Below are 16361 nucleotides of genomic sequence, written 5' to 3'. Positions count from 1 at the left end.
CCTGTTTAACCGAGTAGAAGTCGTGTTTCGTCGAAAGGAAATTTCATATCGAGGAAAACTCGGTAAAAATTTTCACATCGAACTTCGCGGAACGAGAGAAAAGCTTGGAACAAAATTGATTTATAAAATCCTACCAAACTATTTTCAAATCCCTCGCATCGTGGGAAACGAACACGCCTGTAATCGGCAAATCGTACGCCGATCGTCGCGAAAAAGTTGACTTTCTCTTTGGCGAAAGATAGGAAAAACGAAACAAAGAGAGAAAGATGCACAAGTGCGTGGCTAGAACTTACTGTTAAAGACGAGCAGCTTCCGCGTGGAGCCAAGCCTCTTGATAGGCGACTTCACGCCGTCGATTTCTTCTTCGTCCATCGCGGTTCACGCAGTGCTTAGATTTCCGTGCGAATCCCCACTGGCTGGGGATGATTGTTCGCGTCCAACCGCGCACCAACAATTTTTACGAACGCGAGCAAAGAATACTTGTCACAGTTTACAGCATTCTCGAGCACGAGGAGGTCACCGCTTCGTTGCGGCGAAACCGGTTTATCGGGGAGCGTTAGTATTTTTCTACGATCCGCACTAGACGCGGTATCAGCGTGTACATGTGCCGGCCGTGCATTCGTCCAGCATATTGGCAGAAAGAAAAAAAAAAAAAAAAAAAAGAAAAAATATCGCGTAAAGGAAAGCGAGAAGAAACGGCAATGAGCGAGCGAGCGAACGAACGAGTGAACGGCGAGTTGTTTTATGCGTCGACGGAACGAATCACGACGCTACGGGCGAACTTAGCTATGACGCGGGTCACTGTGGTAACGCCGATTGGTTTCTGGCTATCCCGAAGCACACCGAGGATATTCTTGGCCTCCCGTATATTAATTCAAGTTCGGGGGACCGGCGTCGCTACCGCCGTCACCGTCGCCGTCACCGTCACCGTCGTGCATCGTCACTTGGCCGCCACGCGCGTCACTTTTGTTGCTTAGCAACTCCTCGTGGCAAGGTTACGGCATCATGCTGCCATCTATGGTTCCCATAGGTCGTGAACTTCAATTTATCGTTCGAACAATTAGGGGAAGTTGAGGTAAGATGGAGTAACAGCAAAAATCTATGGCGATCGGCCTAATATGCATCTACAATTCAACAGTCAAAGCTGCAACGGAACTCTTTTGCATCTAGAGCAACGGAAATGAATGTACCATAGACGAGACATAAGCACAGACGAAGTATACGAATAGACCTTTCACTCAATGTATTTTTCGCCCAAGTTTGCTGTGGAATAGTTCGTTATTTTAAACGCTAGATGGCGTTTATTTTTCGACCTCAAACCCCCTGGTGCTAAAACGCCCAAGTTTGTCGTGGAATGTTTCGTTATCTTCAACGCTAGATGGCGCTTATTTACCGACCTCAAACCCCCTGGTGCTAAAAAGCCCAAGCTTGTCGAGAAATCCATCTAGCGTGGACGACACGAACTATTTCACGACAAACTTGGGCGTTTTAGCACCAGAGGGCAGGAGGTCGGGAAATAAGCGCCATCTAGCGTTGAAGGTAACGAACTATTCCACGACAAACTTGGGCGTTTTAACACCAGGGGGTTTGAGGTCGGTAAATAAGCGCCATCTAGCGTTGGAGATGACGAAACATTCCACGACAAACTTGGGCGTTTTAGCACCAGGGGGTTTGAGGTCGGTAAATAAGCGCCATCTAGCGTTGAAAATAACGAACTATTCCACGTAAACTTGGGCGGCTGTCTCGACTCTCTCTTTGTCGACTTTCCGAAACTCCGCGAGCTCACGTACGCGTGATCTGGTATAGTGTGAGAGAGAGAGAGCACCTTCGGTGCCTTTCTGGCATCTCTGAGAGCCTCTTGAAGGAGAGCAGTCAGTTTACCTTTGTCGACTTTCCAAAACACTACAAGCTCACGTACATACGCGTGATCTGTCATCTCTGGTATAAACCAAAGATGCCAGACGAAGCGCCGAGTGCACCGTGGACACGTCTCATGGGAGTTAAGAGAGGCAGGCTCACATTTGCCTTCTCGCTCTTGAACAACTGAAATCCGACCTCACGTCAACGGCATACGATTCGGAATCTCGGCTGCCCAGCTATTTTTATTTGCCTTTCCTAGAGTTCATTATTGGACTCTGCAAATTACTCCTGGTTTCTATTTGCCTCTGATGACCTCTGATGACCAGTGCTGACAAAAGTACAGAACTCCCGACAACTTTTTACACCATACAGCGACTGTTACCGACTGCTCCTGATTACTGCTTGCCTCTGCTGGACTCTGCTGACCATCGCTTATATTTCTGACAACCTATAACGATTACTGCTGACTTCTGCTACCCTCTGTTGGTCTTTGCTCATCTCTGTCAGCGTGTGCTTGTCTCTGCTGAACTTTCCTGGCCTCTGCCGAACGCTACTGACCACTGCAGGTATTTCTGATAATCTATAACGATTAATACTTACTACTGCATGTCCCTACAAGTCTCTGCTTGCCTTTGCAGCTTTCTGCTTGCCTGTGCATGCCTTTGCTGGCCTCTGCTGAACACTGCTGACCACCCCTGATGCTTCTGACATCGTATAACAATTACTACATGCTACTCTTTGCCCCTGCTGATCTCTGCTTGCCATTGCATGCCTCTGTTCGTCTCTGCTGACCACTGCTGACCACCTCTGATGCTTCTGACAACATATAACGCTTACTACTTGCTACTATTCACCCCTGGTGATCTCTGCTTGCCACTGCTGACCTCTGCTGACCACCGCTTATATTTCTGGCAACGTACAACGATTACTACTGGATACTGCCACCCTCTGCTGACCTCTCCCAGCATCTCACGACCTAAGCTGGCCTCTGCCAACATCTCCCGACGTCAGTTGACCATCGCTGACCACTGCTGACCGTTGCTGACAACTTGTGACATGATATAATATAATATAATATGTTTATATGTATTAAAGTTTTGTATAATGTAAATCTATGACAATAAATGATATAATTTCAAAGTATTCAATGTGTTCTCATCATTTTTTACCGTCCTTTTCCTCTCCAAATCATTCCCTTACCTATAAGATGCGTACCACCTTCTTCGCAAGTTCACCAGCATTTTAGAAATGTTCCGGGAACTTTGGAAATCCGAATTTGACCTTGACCTTGGCCCAGTTTCGAAAGTGGGTCAAGGCCATTCGAATCTTAGAAAAATTCCGGGCACTTTGGAAATCCGGATTTGGCCTTGACCTACTTTCGAAATTGGGTCAAGGCCATTCGAAATTTCAGAAATCTTCCGGCCGACTTGGAAATCCGGATGGCCTTGACCCAATTTCGAAAGTAGGTCAAGGCCATTCGAAATTTTAGAAATCTTCGGGCCGACTTGGAAATCCGGATGGCCTTGACCCAATTTCGAAAGTAGGTCAAGGCCATTCGAAATTTTAGAAATTTTCGGGCCAACTTGGAAATCCGGATGGCCTTGACCCAATTTCGAAATTGGGTCAAGGCCATTCGAATCTTAGAAAAATTCCGGGCGCTTTGGGAATCCGAATTTGGCCTTGACCCAGTTTCGAAAGTGGGTCAAGGTCACCGGCATTTCAGAAAACGCTCCGGGCACTTTGGAATTCCAGTTTTAAGTAGAGAAACGGTTTCTTATAACTAAGGGAATAATGGGGAGAGGAAAAGAAAGGTAAAAGTAATGAGAACACATAGAATTCTTTGAAATTATATCATTTATTGTCATAGATTTACATTATACAAAGTTTTAATACATGTACATCATGTTAGAAGTTGTTAACAAAGGTCAGCGTGGTCAGCAGGGGCCAGCAGAGGTCAGCAGAGGGATGCAGAGGCATGCAGAGACTAGCAGGGGCAAGCAGTAGCAAGTTGTAATCGTTATACGTTGCCAGAAGCATCAGGGGTGGTCAGCAGAGGCCAGCAGAGGCTGGGAGAGGCTAACAGTAGCCAGTCGTAATCGTTATACGTTGTCAGAAGTAATAGGAGTGGTCAGCAGCGGTCAGCAGAGGCCAGCTGAGGCTGGCAGACGTCAGTAGTAATCGTTATACGTTGTCAGAAATTCCAGGAGTGGTCAGCAGCGGTCAGCAGAGGCTGAGAGAGACTAACAGTAGCCAGTCGTAATCGTTACACGTTGTCAGAAGTAACAGGAGTGGTCAGCAGCGGTCAGCAGAGGCCAGCGGAGGCTGGCAGACGTCAGTAGTAATCGTTATACGTTGTCAGAAATTCCAGGAGTGGTCAGCAGCGGTCAGCAGAGGCTGGAAGAGACTAACAGTAGCCAGTCGTAATCGTTATATGATGTTAGAAATTCCAGGAGTGGTCAGCAGCGGTCAGCAGAGGCCAGTGGAGACCTGTTGACAGGAGGTCGGATATTAGTTGTTCAAGAGCGAGATACAATCGATACAATAATTTTTTTATGCAAAATTAAGCCAAATCAAACATATAATACTTAGTTCGTCATAACAAATTGATACTCAAAATATTTGTTAACTCAAAATATATCGAGGAAAATCATTATTAATTAGATACTAAGAACTCTTCTTATTGAAAAATGCCACAGCGTGCACTATACTGGCAAAGAGTGGACTCTCATTTTAATTTATTAATTTTCAATCTTAAAGAATTTTGATTTTGAAAAATCGTATTATTAATATACATATGTACGCTCATACATAGGAATAATAAAAAAATTTCTTCTTTTTCAATAATTAAAATATGATCAGGGGGTCTTAAAACGTGAAAAGATTCCAAATCGTATGCCGTAGACGGGAGGTCGGATTTCAGTTGTTAAGAGTGAGAAGGCAAATGTGAGCCTTTCTCTCTCGACTCTCACGAGGCGGTCCGAAATTACTTCGGGTAACTTCGGAGAATCGAAAAAGAGGGCATGCGTCATTTTGCCTTTGTCAGGTTTCCGAAATTCCACGAGCTCACGTACGCGTGACCTGACATAGTGTGTGAGAGCATCTTCGGTGCCTTTCTGGCATCTCTGGCCGTGTGCTGAATCTGTGCTGTGACACGAAATTTCGGCACTTTCCCGCCAAATTTATTAATCAAAATGAGTGGGAATAGTTAAAGAATTGTGTTGTGATATAATTTTTAATAGTGTCTAGGATTGTGTTTGAATTATAGATTGTCAAAGGTTATTTAGAAACGTTTGGTAATTTGATTTTATGTGTGGCCATTTATATGGTTATGAAAACAGTAACAAACACATGACAGAAAGTACAAACTTGTATATTGTAATAACGATTAATTCAGAAAATTCAAGCGTAATCTTTTGTTGCGACAAAACAGACAAAAATTGAACGTCTACGAAAATGAGTGAAAGTTGCAACGTCAATTATACGAATGGCGAAAATGTGTCTGACAAAGGCAATGAATCCAGTGAAATAGAACTTAATAAAGAGACGATAGACTGCATAGAAAAAGTGGAAAATGTATTTACAGAGGCTCGTGACATTAAGGAGGACATTGACACAGATATTCCTAATGAAACTGTAAAGGAAATAGACAAAGATCTCGTACAAGATGAACCAGACAGTAGCAATGCACATAAAAAGTTTTCAGAAATCATAGATAGCGATTTGGAAGATGAGGATTTGTTCCCTTCAAAGACAAAAAGAGAGAAACCTGTTTACGATAGTTCAGAAAATGAAACATCCGATTCCAAGGAAAGTATTAAATCTAAAGCACCTTTGAATAAGAAAAAAGCTATGTTTCTTGATAGCGATTCAGATGAAACTTGTGACATTACCTATAATAATGATAATTTGGAAATTTCAAATGGAGAAAAGGCTGCAAATGATGTAAGTTTGATCGGTGACCTAAGATCGATTTGGTTATTAAAAATATTCAAATTCATGTTTTACAGATGCAAAATAGATTGAAATCTATAGTCGATTCAGATTCAGAATCAGAAGCAGAAGGTGAAAAGCAAGTACATCCCATCAAAAGCGGTGCACACAAAAAACAGAAAGAACATTCAGAGCCTAAAAGAAAAGTAAATACCTAAAACATTACACCAGTTGAATGTTATATGTTACTTTGTTTTATTTCAAAGTAGCCACTATAAATAATCTTTCTCTTTTATTTTTGTATCGTAGGTTTCGGTAAGAGCCTCCAAAGAAGAAGCTATGAAACAGATACACAGTGAGACACAACGTTTGATTAGGGAAAGAGAAGTGTCTCTTCCCTATCACATCCCTAAACAACGAACTTTGCAAGAATTTTTAAGTAGGAAAAAGGTATTGTCAGCCCTTCCAAAAGCCTCTACAATGGCGACAAAGTTGAAAATATCTTCCACTATCATCGAGTAAGTAATTTTACAATTTCCGTCTATTTATTTTGAATGTTTTTATTACTGAATCGGACGTAATAGTTCAAAAGATTGTAATTTTATTGTTGAACAGCGAAGCCCTGAAAGAAAAAGAGAAAGAAGCTGAAATATTTTACAAGTCTTCGGATTCGGAAGAAGAGGAGGCAGAAAGTCATTCTCTGCCAGAAAAAGAAAACGCAAATATAGAACATGCGCAAGATCTTAAGAAAGAAACAATTTCGAGGAAATTATTTGTCGATGACGATTTGTGTGTGGATAATAACAAAGAAAATAATGCGAACGTAACACAAGAAGTACATAAAACTTTAGTGGAAATAAAAGATACTGAAAATAATAATCCATCGACGGATAATGTAACAGAAAACAATACAAGTGATTCGGCAATATTAGAAATTCATAATGAAATCAATGAAAACGAAAACCTGAAATTGGGAACGACGGAATTAGTCGAAGTATCGGAGAACAAAGTAGACGACTTACTAGAAAAGAAAAACGTTGAAGAGGAAAATGCGAAAGAAAATGCGACGAACAGTGTCGATGAAAGTAGTAATGATAAAAGAAACGAATCAGAAATTGTTAACGAGTCCTTAAATACGTCTACTTCGATAGTTAAGAATGATTATGCGAAGATAGTACAGCAATCGTTAGGAATAACGGCTGAGGAGTCTGACGAATACAACGAATATGGTCTACCACCGCCTAAGTTCGACGACTCTCCAAGTATTAACGAACAGAAAATGTTACTGAGTCGACAAAAGGAGAAACCAAAATTGAAAGGCACGCCAGGTTTAATAATCGATTTATCGGACGATATGAAGCCAAATAAAAGTGGCGTAAATGCGTTGATAGATCGATTTGTGGTCAAACATTCCGCGATTAATAAACAAAATAAAGACGCACGCGATGTAACGGTGACGCAAGTTAAAGAGTCACCGAACGAAGTGTTGGTGATTAAAGAAACGTTTCCATATAAACCAGTAAATATCGAGAACGAAGATCCTACGTTGAGCAAACCTGGGGCGAAGTTAATGCGCTTGAAGGAGGAATTGAAACATAAAATGGCATTGAAACGCAACGAGGAGTGGAAACAGAAAGAACAAGATATGAAGGAGCAGGAGATAGAATGGAACGAGTCTGCGAACGAAGAAGACAATTTGAGCGAACCTTGTTCGCCGAGCATAGAGTCTTATAAAAGTAAAGAAAATGAATCAGAAGAAGAAGAAGAAGAAGACGAAGATGATGATGATATATACGCGAAGAAAGAGAATAAGAAAAGTAAATGTGCCTTTATAGACTCCGAAGCCGAGGTTAGTGACGACGAAATGAACGATAGCGATGAAATTATAGACGAAGACGAGGATGAAACTTTGAAGGAAGACGAAAAGGATTGTGAAAAACTAATTTTAGAAGACGACGAGAGTAGTACTTGCGACAGCAGTAACATATCTTTGAAACCTAGAACTTTTAAACGAATCGTCGAAACTCTGGAAGACGATTCGAGATCTTGCGACGCGGACACCAGCGAGGTTAAGAAAACTTTCGACACAGTCGGTAACGAAGATTTCAGTGGTAATGAAAGTGACATTCCTTTGTCTCAACAGCACGTTGAAACCAATTTAAACGATCAAACGCCGCAAAGGAAGGCGAACACCTTTAATTTCGTCTCTCCTCTGACGCAATTAACGGCATTAAATACTGGTTCGACGTCTGAAAAAGAGTCTACCAGAGAAGAACAATTGCATGCTAATGAAACTGAAACGATACTCTTGGAAAATTCGCAGATCGACGAATTATTTCAACCGACACAGAATTCTGGAAAGCAAGCGTCACAGAAGAAGCTGTTCGTTGATCAGACCAATCTGTTGGACGAGGAGCTTATGGATTTGTGCTCTGGTAAATTCACACAAGATAAAAACAGTCTCAATTTATCCAAGGAGCCGAACATGACGGAATCGCAGTTGTTAGAACTGTGTTCTGGAACGTTCAGTACTCAAACGAATAGTGTCACGAACGCGAGAAATCATTTTTCGACCGATATGTCGCAAGATAAGTCGGTGTCGTTAGACGAAGAGTCGCTGTCCATCGAGAAAGACACGCGTAACAAAGAGCAGCCGTCGAAGGAAGATGAAATGCCTTGGAACAGGTTAAGCATCGTATCGTCCGACGAAGAAGAAGACGAGACAGAAATAAAACGTTCGAAGAAGAAAGCGAAACGGTTAGATATGTCCGACGATGAAGACGAAAACGCGTCTGCGTCCGACGAGCAGACGGAAGACGAAGATAACTATATAGATTACGACTCGGAAGAGAACGAAGTGGTTGTGTCAAAGAAAAATATAAAGCAATACGCTGCCAACTTTTTAGAGAATGAGGCTGAGCTAAGCGAAAGTGACTGCGACGTTTCTGCGGACGAAGACGAAAAGGACTTGGACAAATTAGAATTAGAAGAAGTAGACGACGAGGATATCGATGAGTCGGAAGTAAAACGACAGTTAGGGAAATTTCATATGAGACAAGTGTTGGACGAGGATCAGAAAGAAGTAAATATGATCAAAGAGTTGCTGTTCGAAGACGGGGATTTGTTCAGCGAGAGTAAACGGGAGCGGAAATTAAGATGGAAAAATATAGGTATGTGATTGAACATGTGTTTCCAAGTTATACAGGGTGTTCGGTCACCCGTGGGAAAAATTTTAATGGGGGATTCTAGAGGCCAAAATAAGACGAAAATCAAGAATACCAATTTGTTGATGGAGGCTTCGTTAAAAAGTTATTAACGTTTAAAATTTTTTTTTCTCGTCGAAAAATTTCATACATTCTCGAATTTTTTTCTCGAAAATGGGTTGAATTTCGGGGGTATGTGTAATGACCAAAAATGATTGCAATTGACTCCCGTAACCGAAAATAATTTTTCCAGAACGATTTGAAATTTTCTTTTTTTCGTCGAAAAAAGGCGCCAAATTAGATTTTCGGTAAGGAATTTTTTTCTCGAAAGTGGATAGGATTTCGGGGGTATGTGTAATGACTAAAAATGATTGTAATTGACCCCCTCAACCGAAAATAATTTTTCCAAAACGATTTGAAATTTTTTAATTTCGTCGAAAAATTTCACACCTTCTCGAATTTTTTTCTCGAAAGTGCGTGGGATTTTGGGGGTATGTGTAATGACCAAAAATGATTGTAATTGACCCCCTCAACCGAAAATAATTTTTCCAAAACGATTTGAAATTTTTTAATTTCGTCGAAAAATTTCACACCTTCTCGAATTTTTTTCTCGAAAGTGCGTAGGATTTAGAAGGTATGTGTAATGACCAAAAATGATTGTAATTGACCCCCTCAACTAAAAATAATTTTTCCAAAACGATTTGAAAGTTTTTAATTTCGTCGAAAAATTTCACACCTTCTCGAATTTTTTTCTAGGAAATGAGTAGGATTTCGAGGGTATGTGTAATGACCAAAAATGATCGTAATTGACCCCCTCAACCGAAAATAATTTTTCCAAAACGATTTGAAATTTTTTAATTTCGTCGAAAAATTTCACACCTTCTCGAATTTTTTTCTAGGAAATGAGTAGGATTTCGGGGATATGACTCTCCACCAAAAATGATTGTAATTGACCCCTACAGCCAGAAATAATTTTTCCAGAACGATTTGAAATTTTTGAATTTTGCATAAACCGAATGATTCTATTGATTTCAGATAAACAGTTTGGTAACGATACTTTTGAACCATCGGAAGATAAAGACGGTTGGGTTGATTTGTCGGACGAAGAAGATGAAGCGAAGTGGCGTAAATTAAGGCACGAAAGGGAAAAGTTCCTGACAGAAAAGATGGCAAGATAGATTTGAACAATACTAAAAAATCATTTGCATGACGCATGTTTTTTTTTGTTAATCCGCGTTTTATTTCTAGACGAACGTAAACACTGCGATCGAGGATGATTTAAATAGCAGTCAAGTATTTAAATTTGGCTTAAAAATTCTGAAGAAGAAACGACTCAACGAAGCGGAGTCGCAAAACACGTTGCTGGAGATGAACGACTCGAAGAGGGAATCAAGAATACCCCACACTATAGCGGACATGTTGAATAATTCACAAGTAGATGGCAATTCGCGTACGATACATGTGAGATATTAGAAATTGATGTTTATCGAACGAGACACTTTTATTGGAATAATTATTTTATTCGATATGTTTTAATGTTGTAGAGTGTTATGCAGAAACGTTCGTTTCTCGCGAGAGGAGAGAAATCGCTAGAACGATTAGCTGTTCTGGCAAAACAGAAAGATGCACCAAAGCTGCCAAGAAATGGGAAAAATTTTGTCTTTACGTATATTGATCCGTCCACGGAAAACAAGGACATACCTATCGCCGAAAAAGAACCTGAACATAATAAAGTAAAGAGAAAACGGTGATGCATTGTATTTTTGTATCGACTTTCTGTACATAAAACCATAATTGTGTGTTTATGTTTTTACGAATGTTTATATTGTATAGATATATTTTTGGAAATAAAGTATTACAACTGTAAAACTGATTAATTTATTTGCTGCAAATATTAAAATCAATAACGCGAGCAATGTAATATAACTGAGAGAGAGAAATAAATTAGTCTATAGTTCGTCAAACAATAACGTCTAATTAAACACATTCTCGAATTCTATATCTTTTCATTTGCCAATAAATCAATAATATTTAACACAGCTATTTATTAGTAAGATCTAGGAGAGTATTATATCTGAATATTTTACTATTTGAACGCCTTGAAATTCGAACAAAATGGCACAAGCTCAGTTTGGATAACAGAATTCATAGTTTTGTTGCTTTTTACAGCAGTAAATACAGAATTATTATTGTAACTGAATGTTAAAACGAGTAGCAGTACATATTTCTACGTGTCTTTTAATGAAAAAAAAAACATTGGGAAAGAGGGAGAGGCCGATGTATGGGATGTTTGTTTAATGTAATTCTACCCAATAATGCGCGTCCTTGCCTAGGGCAATTCTCTCACGCAGCACTTACGTGTAGCTACAGTCTGCTCACAGTTTATCACATGAGCTGTTCCGTTTTGAGGGAATGTTCCTCGCAACTTGGTACTTTTAAGCCACAAATGCATCGAATAGTTACGTTTGTTACGTTGAAAAATGTTTCAAACGAAACTTATAGGTTATAAAGTAGAGCATGCATCGTTACGATTATTTCGTCCATTTTGCTTTTTTGTCGAGATTTTCAATTGCTAGGAACACACTATTAAAAACAACTAAAGACATCCATACTTACAAGAACCAACTCTGCGCTAGTAACTTCCAAGAGGACCATATATTACGCTAGTTACGTTAGTTACAACGGAAAACCATACTTCGATCATAATAAGATACGATGCATAAAAAACCAAAGCAATAAAATTTGTTAGGTTCGGTCACAATATTAGAGAAATTCGTCATTCCCCGTCGACGATATGATAAAACTTAATTACCAAGTAAGGTGTACAAAATACTCACCAGGTACAGGTGCAGTTTCGAAGTTGCAAGAGCAATTGCATCGCGGAATTGAAAATTGCGATTTCGTCTAAAACGTTCAGGTGGATTGGTGTTTTGTCGACGCTGCTAGGTTGCAACTGTAATAATCATAATAAGATACGATGCATAAAAAACCAAAGCAATAAAATTTGTTAGGTTCGGTCACAATATCAGAAAAATTCGTCATTCCCGGTCCACGATATGATAAAACTTAATTACCAAGGCGTACGAAATACTCACCAGGTACAGGTACGGTTTCGAAGTTGCAAGAGCAGTTGCATCGCGGAATTGAAAATTGCGATTTCGTCTAAAACGTTCAGCCGGATTGGTGTTCTCTCGACGCTGCTAGGTTGCAACTGTAATAATCATAATAAGATACGATGCATAAAAAACCAAAGCAATAAAATTTGTTAGGTTTGGTCACAATATTAGAGAAATTCGTCATTCCCGGTCCACGATATGATAAAACTTAATTACCAAGTAAGGTGTATAAAATACTCATCAGGTACAGGTGCAGTTTCGAAGTTGCAAGAGCAATTGCATCGCGGAATTGAAAATTGCGATTTCGTCTAAAACGTTCAGCCGGATTGGTGTTCTGTCGACGCTGCTGGGTTGCAACTGTAATAATCATAATAAGATACGATGCATAAGAAACCAAAGCAATAAAATTTGTTAGGTTTGGTCACAATATTAGAGAAATTCGTCATTCCCGGTCCACGATATGATAAAACTTAATTACCAAGTAAGGTGTATAAAATACTCATCAGGTACAGGTGCAGTTTCGAAGTTGCAAGAGCAATTGCATCGCGGAATTGAAAATTGCGATTTTGTCTAAACGTTCAGCCGGATTGGTGTTCTGTCGACGCTGCTAGGTTGCAACTGTAATAATCATAATAAGATACGATGCATAAAGACCAAAGAAAGCAACAAAATTTGTTAGGTTTGGTCACAATATTAGAGGAATTCGTCCACGATATGATAAAACTTAATTACCAAGGCGTACGAAATACTCACCAGGTACAGGTACGGTTTCGAAGTTGCAAGAGCAGTTGCATCGCGGAATTGAAAATTGCGATTTCGTCTAAAACGTTCAGCCGGATTGGTGTTCTGTCGACGCTGCTAGGTTGCAACTGTAATAATCATAATAAGATACGATGCATAAGAAACCAAAGCAATAAAATTTGTTAGGTTTTGTTACAATATTAGAGAAATTCGTCATTCCCGGTCCACGATATGATAAAACTTAATTACCAAGGCGTACAAAATACTCACCAGGTACAGGTACGGTTTCAAAGTTGCAAGAGCAGTTGCATCGCGGAATTGAAAATTGCGATTTCGTCTAAAACGTTCAGCCGGATTGGTGTTTTGTCGACGCTGCTAGGTTGCAACTGTAATAGTGACAGGCCTGGTTCGGGCCTAGGCGGGAAGAAAGGGCGCAAGGAAGGAGAGTCGCAGGTAGCAAAGTAGCATCTAACCGCAAAGTAACAGCCGTCGTTGAAAGCGATGGGTGGGAGATGTCGTTGATTCGGTGGCGAGGCGAGGGCGCTCGGGGCTGTGATGGGAACTCGGGATAAGGGTGGCTTGTTGCGTAAGCCGATTAGAGCATCACGGCAGTCACTCCTGTCTCGTGCGGCGGGCTGGTGTTCCTGGTGCTATTGGTGCACGGGACGCGGATATGCCGGGCAGAGACATTAAAATCGCATCAAATATGTAGAAAGCCGCCCTCTCGCTCCCTCCATACCAGCGGATGCGGGAGCACTCGTCGACATCCGTGCAGGCAAAAAGCTTGCCTATCCTGGAAGTCGCTTCTCCTTCTTTCTCGTCCATTTTCCTTCAGACGCGTCGCACAGAATTCACCCGAAATTCGAGACTATCGGGTTCCTCCGTAGGAACCGTTTAATGCAACGCGTAGGTCAATTTTTCGACAATTTCAGCGTGACAGTCTATCCGTTCGACGAGGTTAGTTTAAATGGCTTCATCGGCAGGGCTGCCAAGGACTTTAGGGATTTAAATTCACTATGATATCTGTAATTCAATTTGACCGGTGGACGTGGTTTGATTTCATTCGACCACTGTATCGTTACATTCTACGATGATACGATAGCATACAGGGGAAGAATACATACGTAAAAAGGCAAAGTAGAGAAAAATAATCGTAGCTATGTATGCTTTGCTTTGTACGGGGGCTAGTAGGAATTAATCTCCTAACTTTGCATGCGTCGTCGCCATTGCTGAACGTCAACGTATCTGTGTTAATACGCGTTTCTTTGTATTTTTTAAATTTTTAAACGCGTAATGCAAACACACAACCGTCGACAAAAAGTTTTCGATCAGACTCAGCGATAGGAGATTTACCAAAAATAGATGTTTCAGAATCGTAAAATGAGTCGTTTATTTTGAAAGTGGTGTAAGTCCATTTTCCAAAAAAATTGTGTTAGCTACCTTAATAGTTAGCTAACACAATTTTTTGTGTTTGATTTTATAACATAAAAATGTATACATTTATTATTATTTCAAGGGAAATTTAGTTTTCCTATGGACTTGTGCTTTCTTAAGAATTGAAAACGTTATTTCACTGATTTTTAAAGTGGCGTAAGTCCAATCATAGACATCAAAAACATATTATTTCTTAAACAGTGTTAATTATGCTAATTGTGATGATAAATTTGACACTCTTAGAAACCAAAAAACCTTTCAATATCTCGAGTCGAACGTAAATGGACTTACGCCACTTTCAAAATAAACTGCTCAAATATTGTCGTATGGGACTTAAGCAAAGATGGACGCTGTTTAACCATTCTGAACTTTTCCAAGAACGTCGATAGAATGTTTCGACTGCTATATAAATATTTCGTTCGAATAATTAATATCTGGAATGAGAATAGCACGAAAGTCCTATATCGGAGCATATATCGTGTTGCCCGACCGCAAAATAAACAAAATCCGTGGGAGTGTCGTGTTCGCGCTGGAAACGCATAATCGATCACGCGCTTCCGCGGGCGCGGATCAAAATTTCATGCCCGATGTAATCATTCTATCGATGGAAGGAACAAAAACAAACGGCAAATGATCCATTATTACGGGCAAACATTGCGCGGATTAATACAGTTTGCGGTAAACGTAAAATATAGGTATTAACGCGGGATAAGTCGGTCGATACGGATTTGCTATGATTATTTGATACTTCGCGAAACATTTTACCACGCGTTGCACTCTCCGCTTCCGGCTACGCGTGCATGAACGCCTGAAAACACCGTTGCGCGTTCAATGCTCGAATTACAGAGCGCCGAAATCTCGATTCTCCGTAGCGTGCACTCTGATTCGTCGATACCCGCTCGAATCTACGAACAGCGATTGTTCGTCGAAATTTTTCCACAGGTTACGCCAATAAGAGCGACGGAACTTTGAATTCTCACAGTCGCGTTAGCTGTTGTTCGCTTGTTCGAGTCATTTGACGTCAGAGGACAAAGTAAAACTTCTGAAAAATGCAAGAACGTGAAATATACAAACTTGCTGTTCTCCATTACGATTTACAGAGGCAGAATAAAAAGCGACGAATAATTAATAAGAAATTTCGGTCGCACCAAAATTTCCAGCTTTTCGTTTGCCATATTTTTTCATTTTTTTCCTATCGACCGCCATTTTAAAAGTTTCCTTGCAACTGAACAAATATTTTACCGGATCGATTGCTCTCCGATTACTATTTCAAACAAAATATCGTTCGAGTCTGAGGCTAAGACGCTGGTGTAAAAGGTGTGTTGGAACCCGACAGCGTGGGAACATTTCAACCGGTCGTCCACCGCGTGGCTGCACGTGACAAACCTGCAATTTAACGACCATAATTGCACGCGTGCGAGCGTAGCAAAACCCCACGGATATTCGAGCGTTGGCGCCTTAAGAATACGTTGCTTTTATTAAATAACGACAATACAACCGTACGTTTTCCACGCGACAGACAGAATGCGAAATAATTCTACGATACGCGTCGCGAGGACAATTGTCAACCTGCGTGGGGGTGGACGTACAAGCCTTAAGACCCCTACGGACGCTGATGCATCGGTTTGAGGGGATATTCTACTGTAAAACGTCTATTTCTAGATTTTCTTTTCACACTTTTTGGCACAGGAAAGGCGTATATAAAATACTGTTGATAATTTGGAGTACCAAAATATTGGAATACCGCGAATAATAGAAGCAAACGATCTGTAAAAATTACATAATATCATAAGGAAACTAATAAACTTTTTTCCATTCGTCTTACAAAAACTGATGCTCCAAATATGCCGGGCTTTCTTAGCGTTAGTCGAACGTTTCGTTATTTTGCCCAACAACGTGCAAACTTCCAAGGTTCGCCAGACAGGCCGAAAATCCACAGGAGCTACCGATTTCGCGGTAGCATCGTAATCTCTTCATCTTCTTACTTAATTACCTGCGGCGTATGTTCGATTAATCGTCGTAAATAATTTCACAGCGCTGATGGATTTCCCGTCGACGTCAACGGACCGAAACGTGT

The 16361-nt window shown here is 40.5% G+C and overlaps 2 protein-coding genes across 4 annotated transcripts in view; one reads left to right on the top strand and one right to left on the bottom strand.

Moving 5' to 3' along the window:
• LOC143351603 (SLIT-ROBO Rho GTPase-activating protein 1) overlaps positions 1–876 on the bottom strand; it is a 41547-nt gene extending 40671 nt beyond the window's left edge. Inside the window, exon 1 of one of the 3 annotated variants that reach the window (XM_076783292.1) lies at positions 294–876. In XM_076783292.1, coding sequence (XP_076639407.1) covers positions 294–372 — 79 coding nt within the window. In that variant the 5' untranslated portion in view covers positions 373–876. The remainder of the gene's footprint in view (positions 1–293) is intronic. The other 2 variants (XM_076783294.1, XM_076783300.1) reach the window with 2 other exon arrangements.
• A 3463-nt stretch (positions 877–4339) lies between these two features.
• LOC143351482 (uncharacterized) lies at positions 4340–10844 on the top strand. The gene is made up of 7 exons (XM_076783008.1): positions 4340–5802; positions 5868–5996; positions 6100–6308; positions 6406–8960; positions 10029–10162; positions 10242–10454; positions 10538–10844. Exons 1-7 carry the CDS (start codon positions 5314–5316, stop codon positions 10742–10744), a joined length of 3936 nt encoding a protein of 1311 aa, XP_076639123.1. The 5' UTR covers positions 4340–5313; the 3' UTR covers positions 10745–10844.
• The last annotated feature ends 5517 nt before the right edge of the window (positions 10845–16361 follow it).

The sequence above is a fragment of the Colletes latitarsis genome, chromosome 2 (assembly GCF_051014445.1).
Source record: "Colletes latitarsis isolate SP2378_abdomen chromosome 2, iyColLati1, whole genome shotgun sequence".
Classification (NCBI taxonomy): Eukaryota; Metazoa; Arthropoda; class Insecta; order Hymenoptera; family Colletidae; genus Colletes; species Colletes latitarsis.
This window is presented reverse-complemented; position numbering and strand designations above follow the sequence as displayed.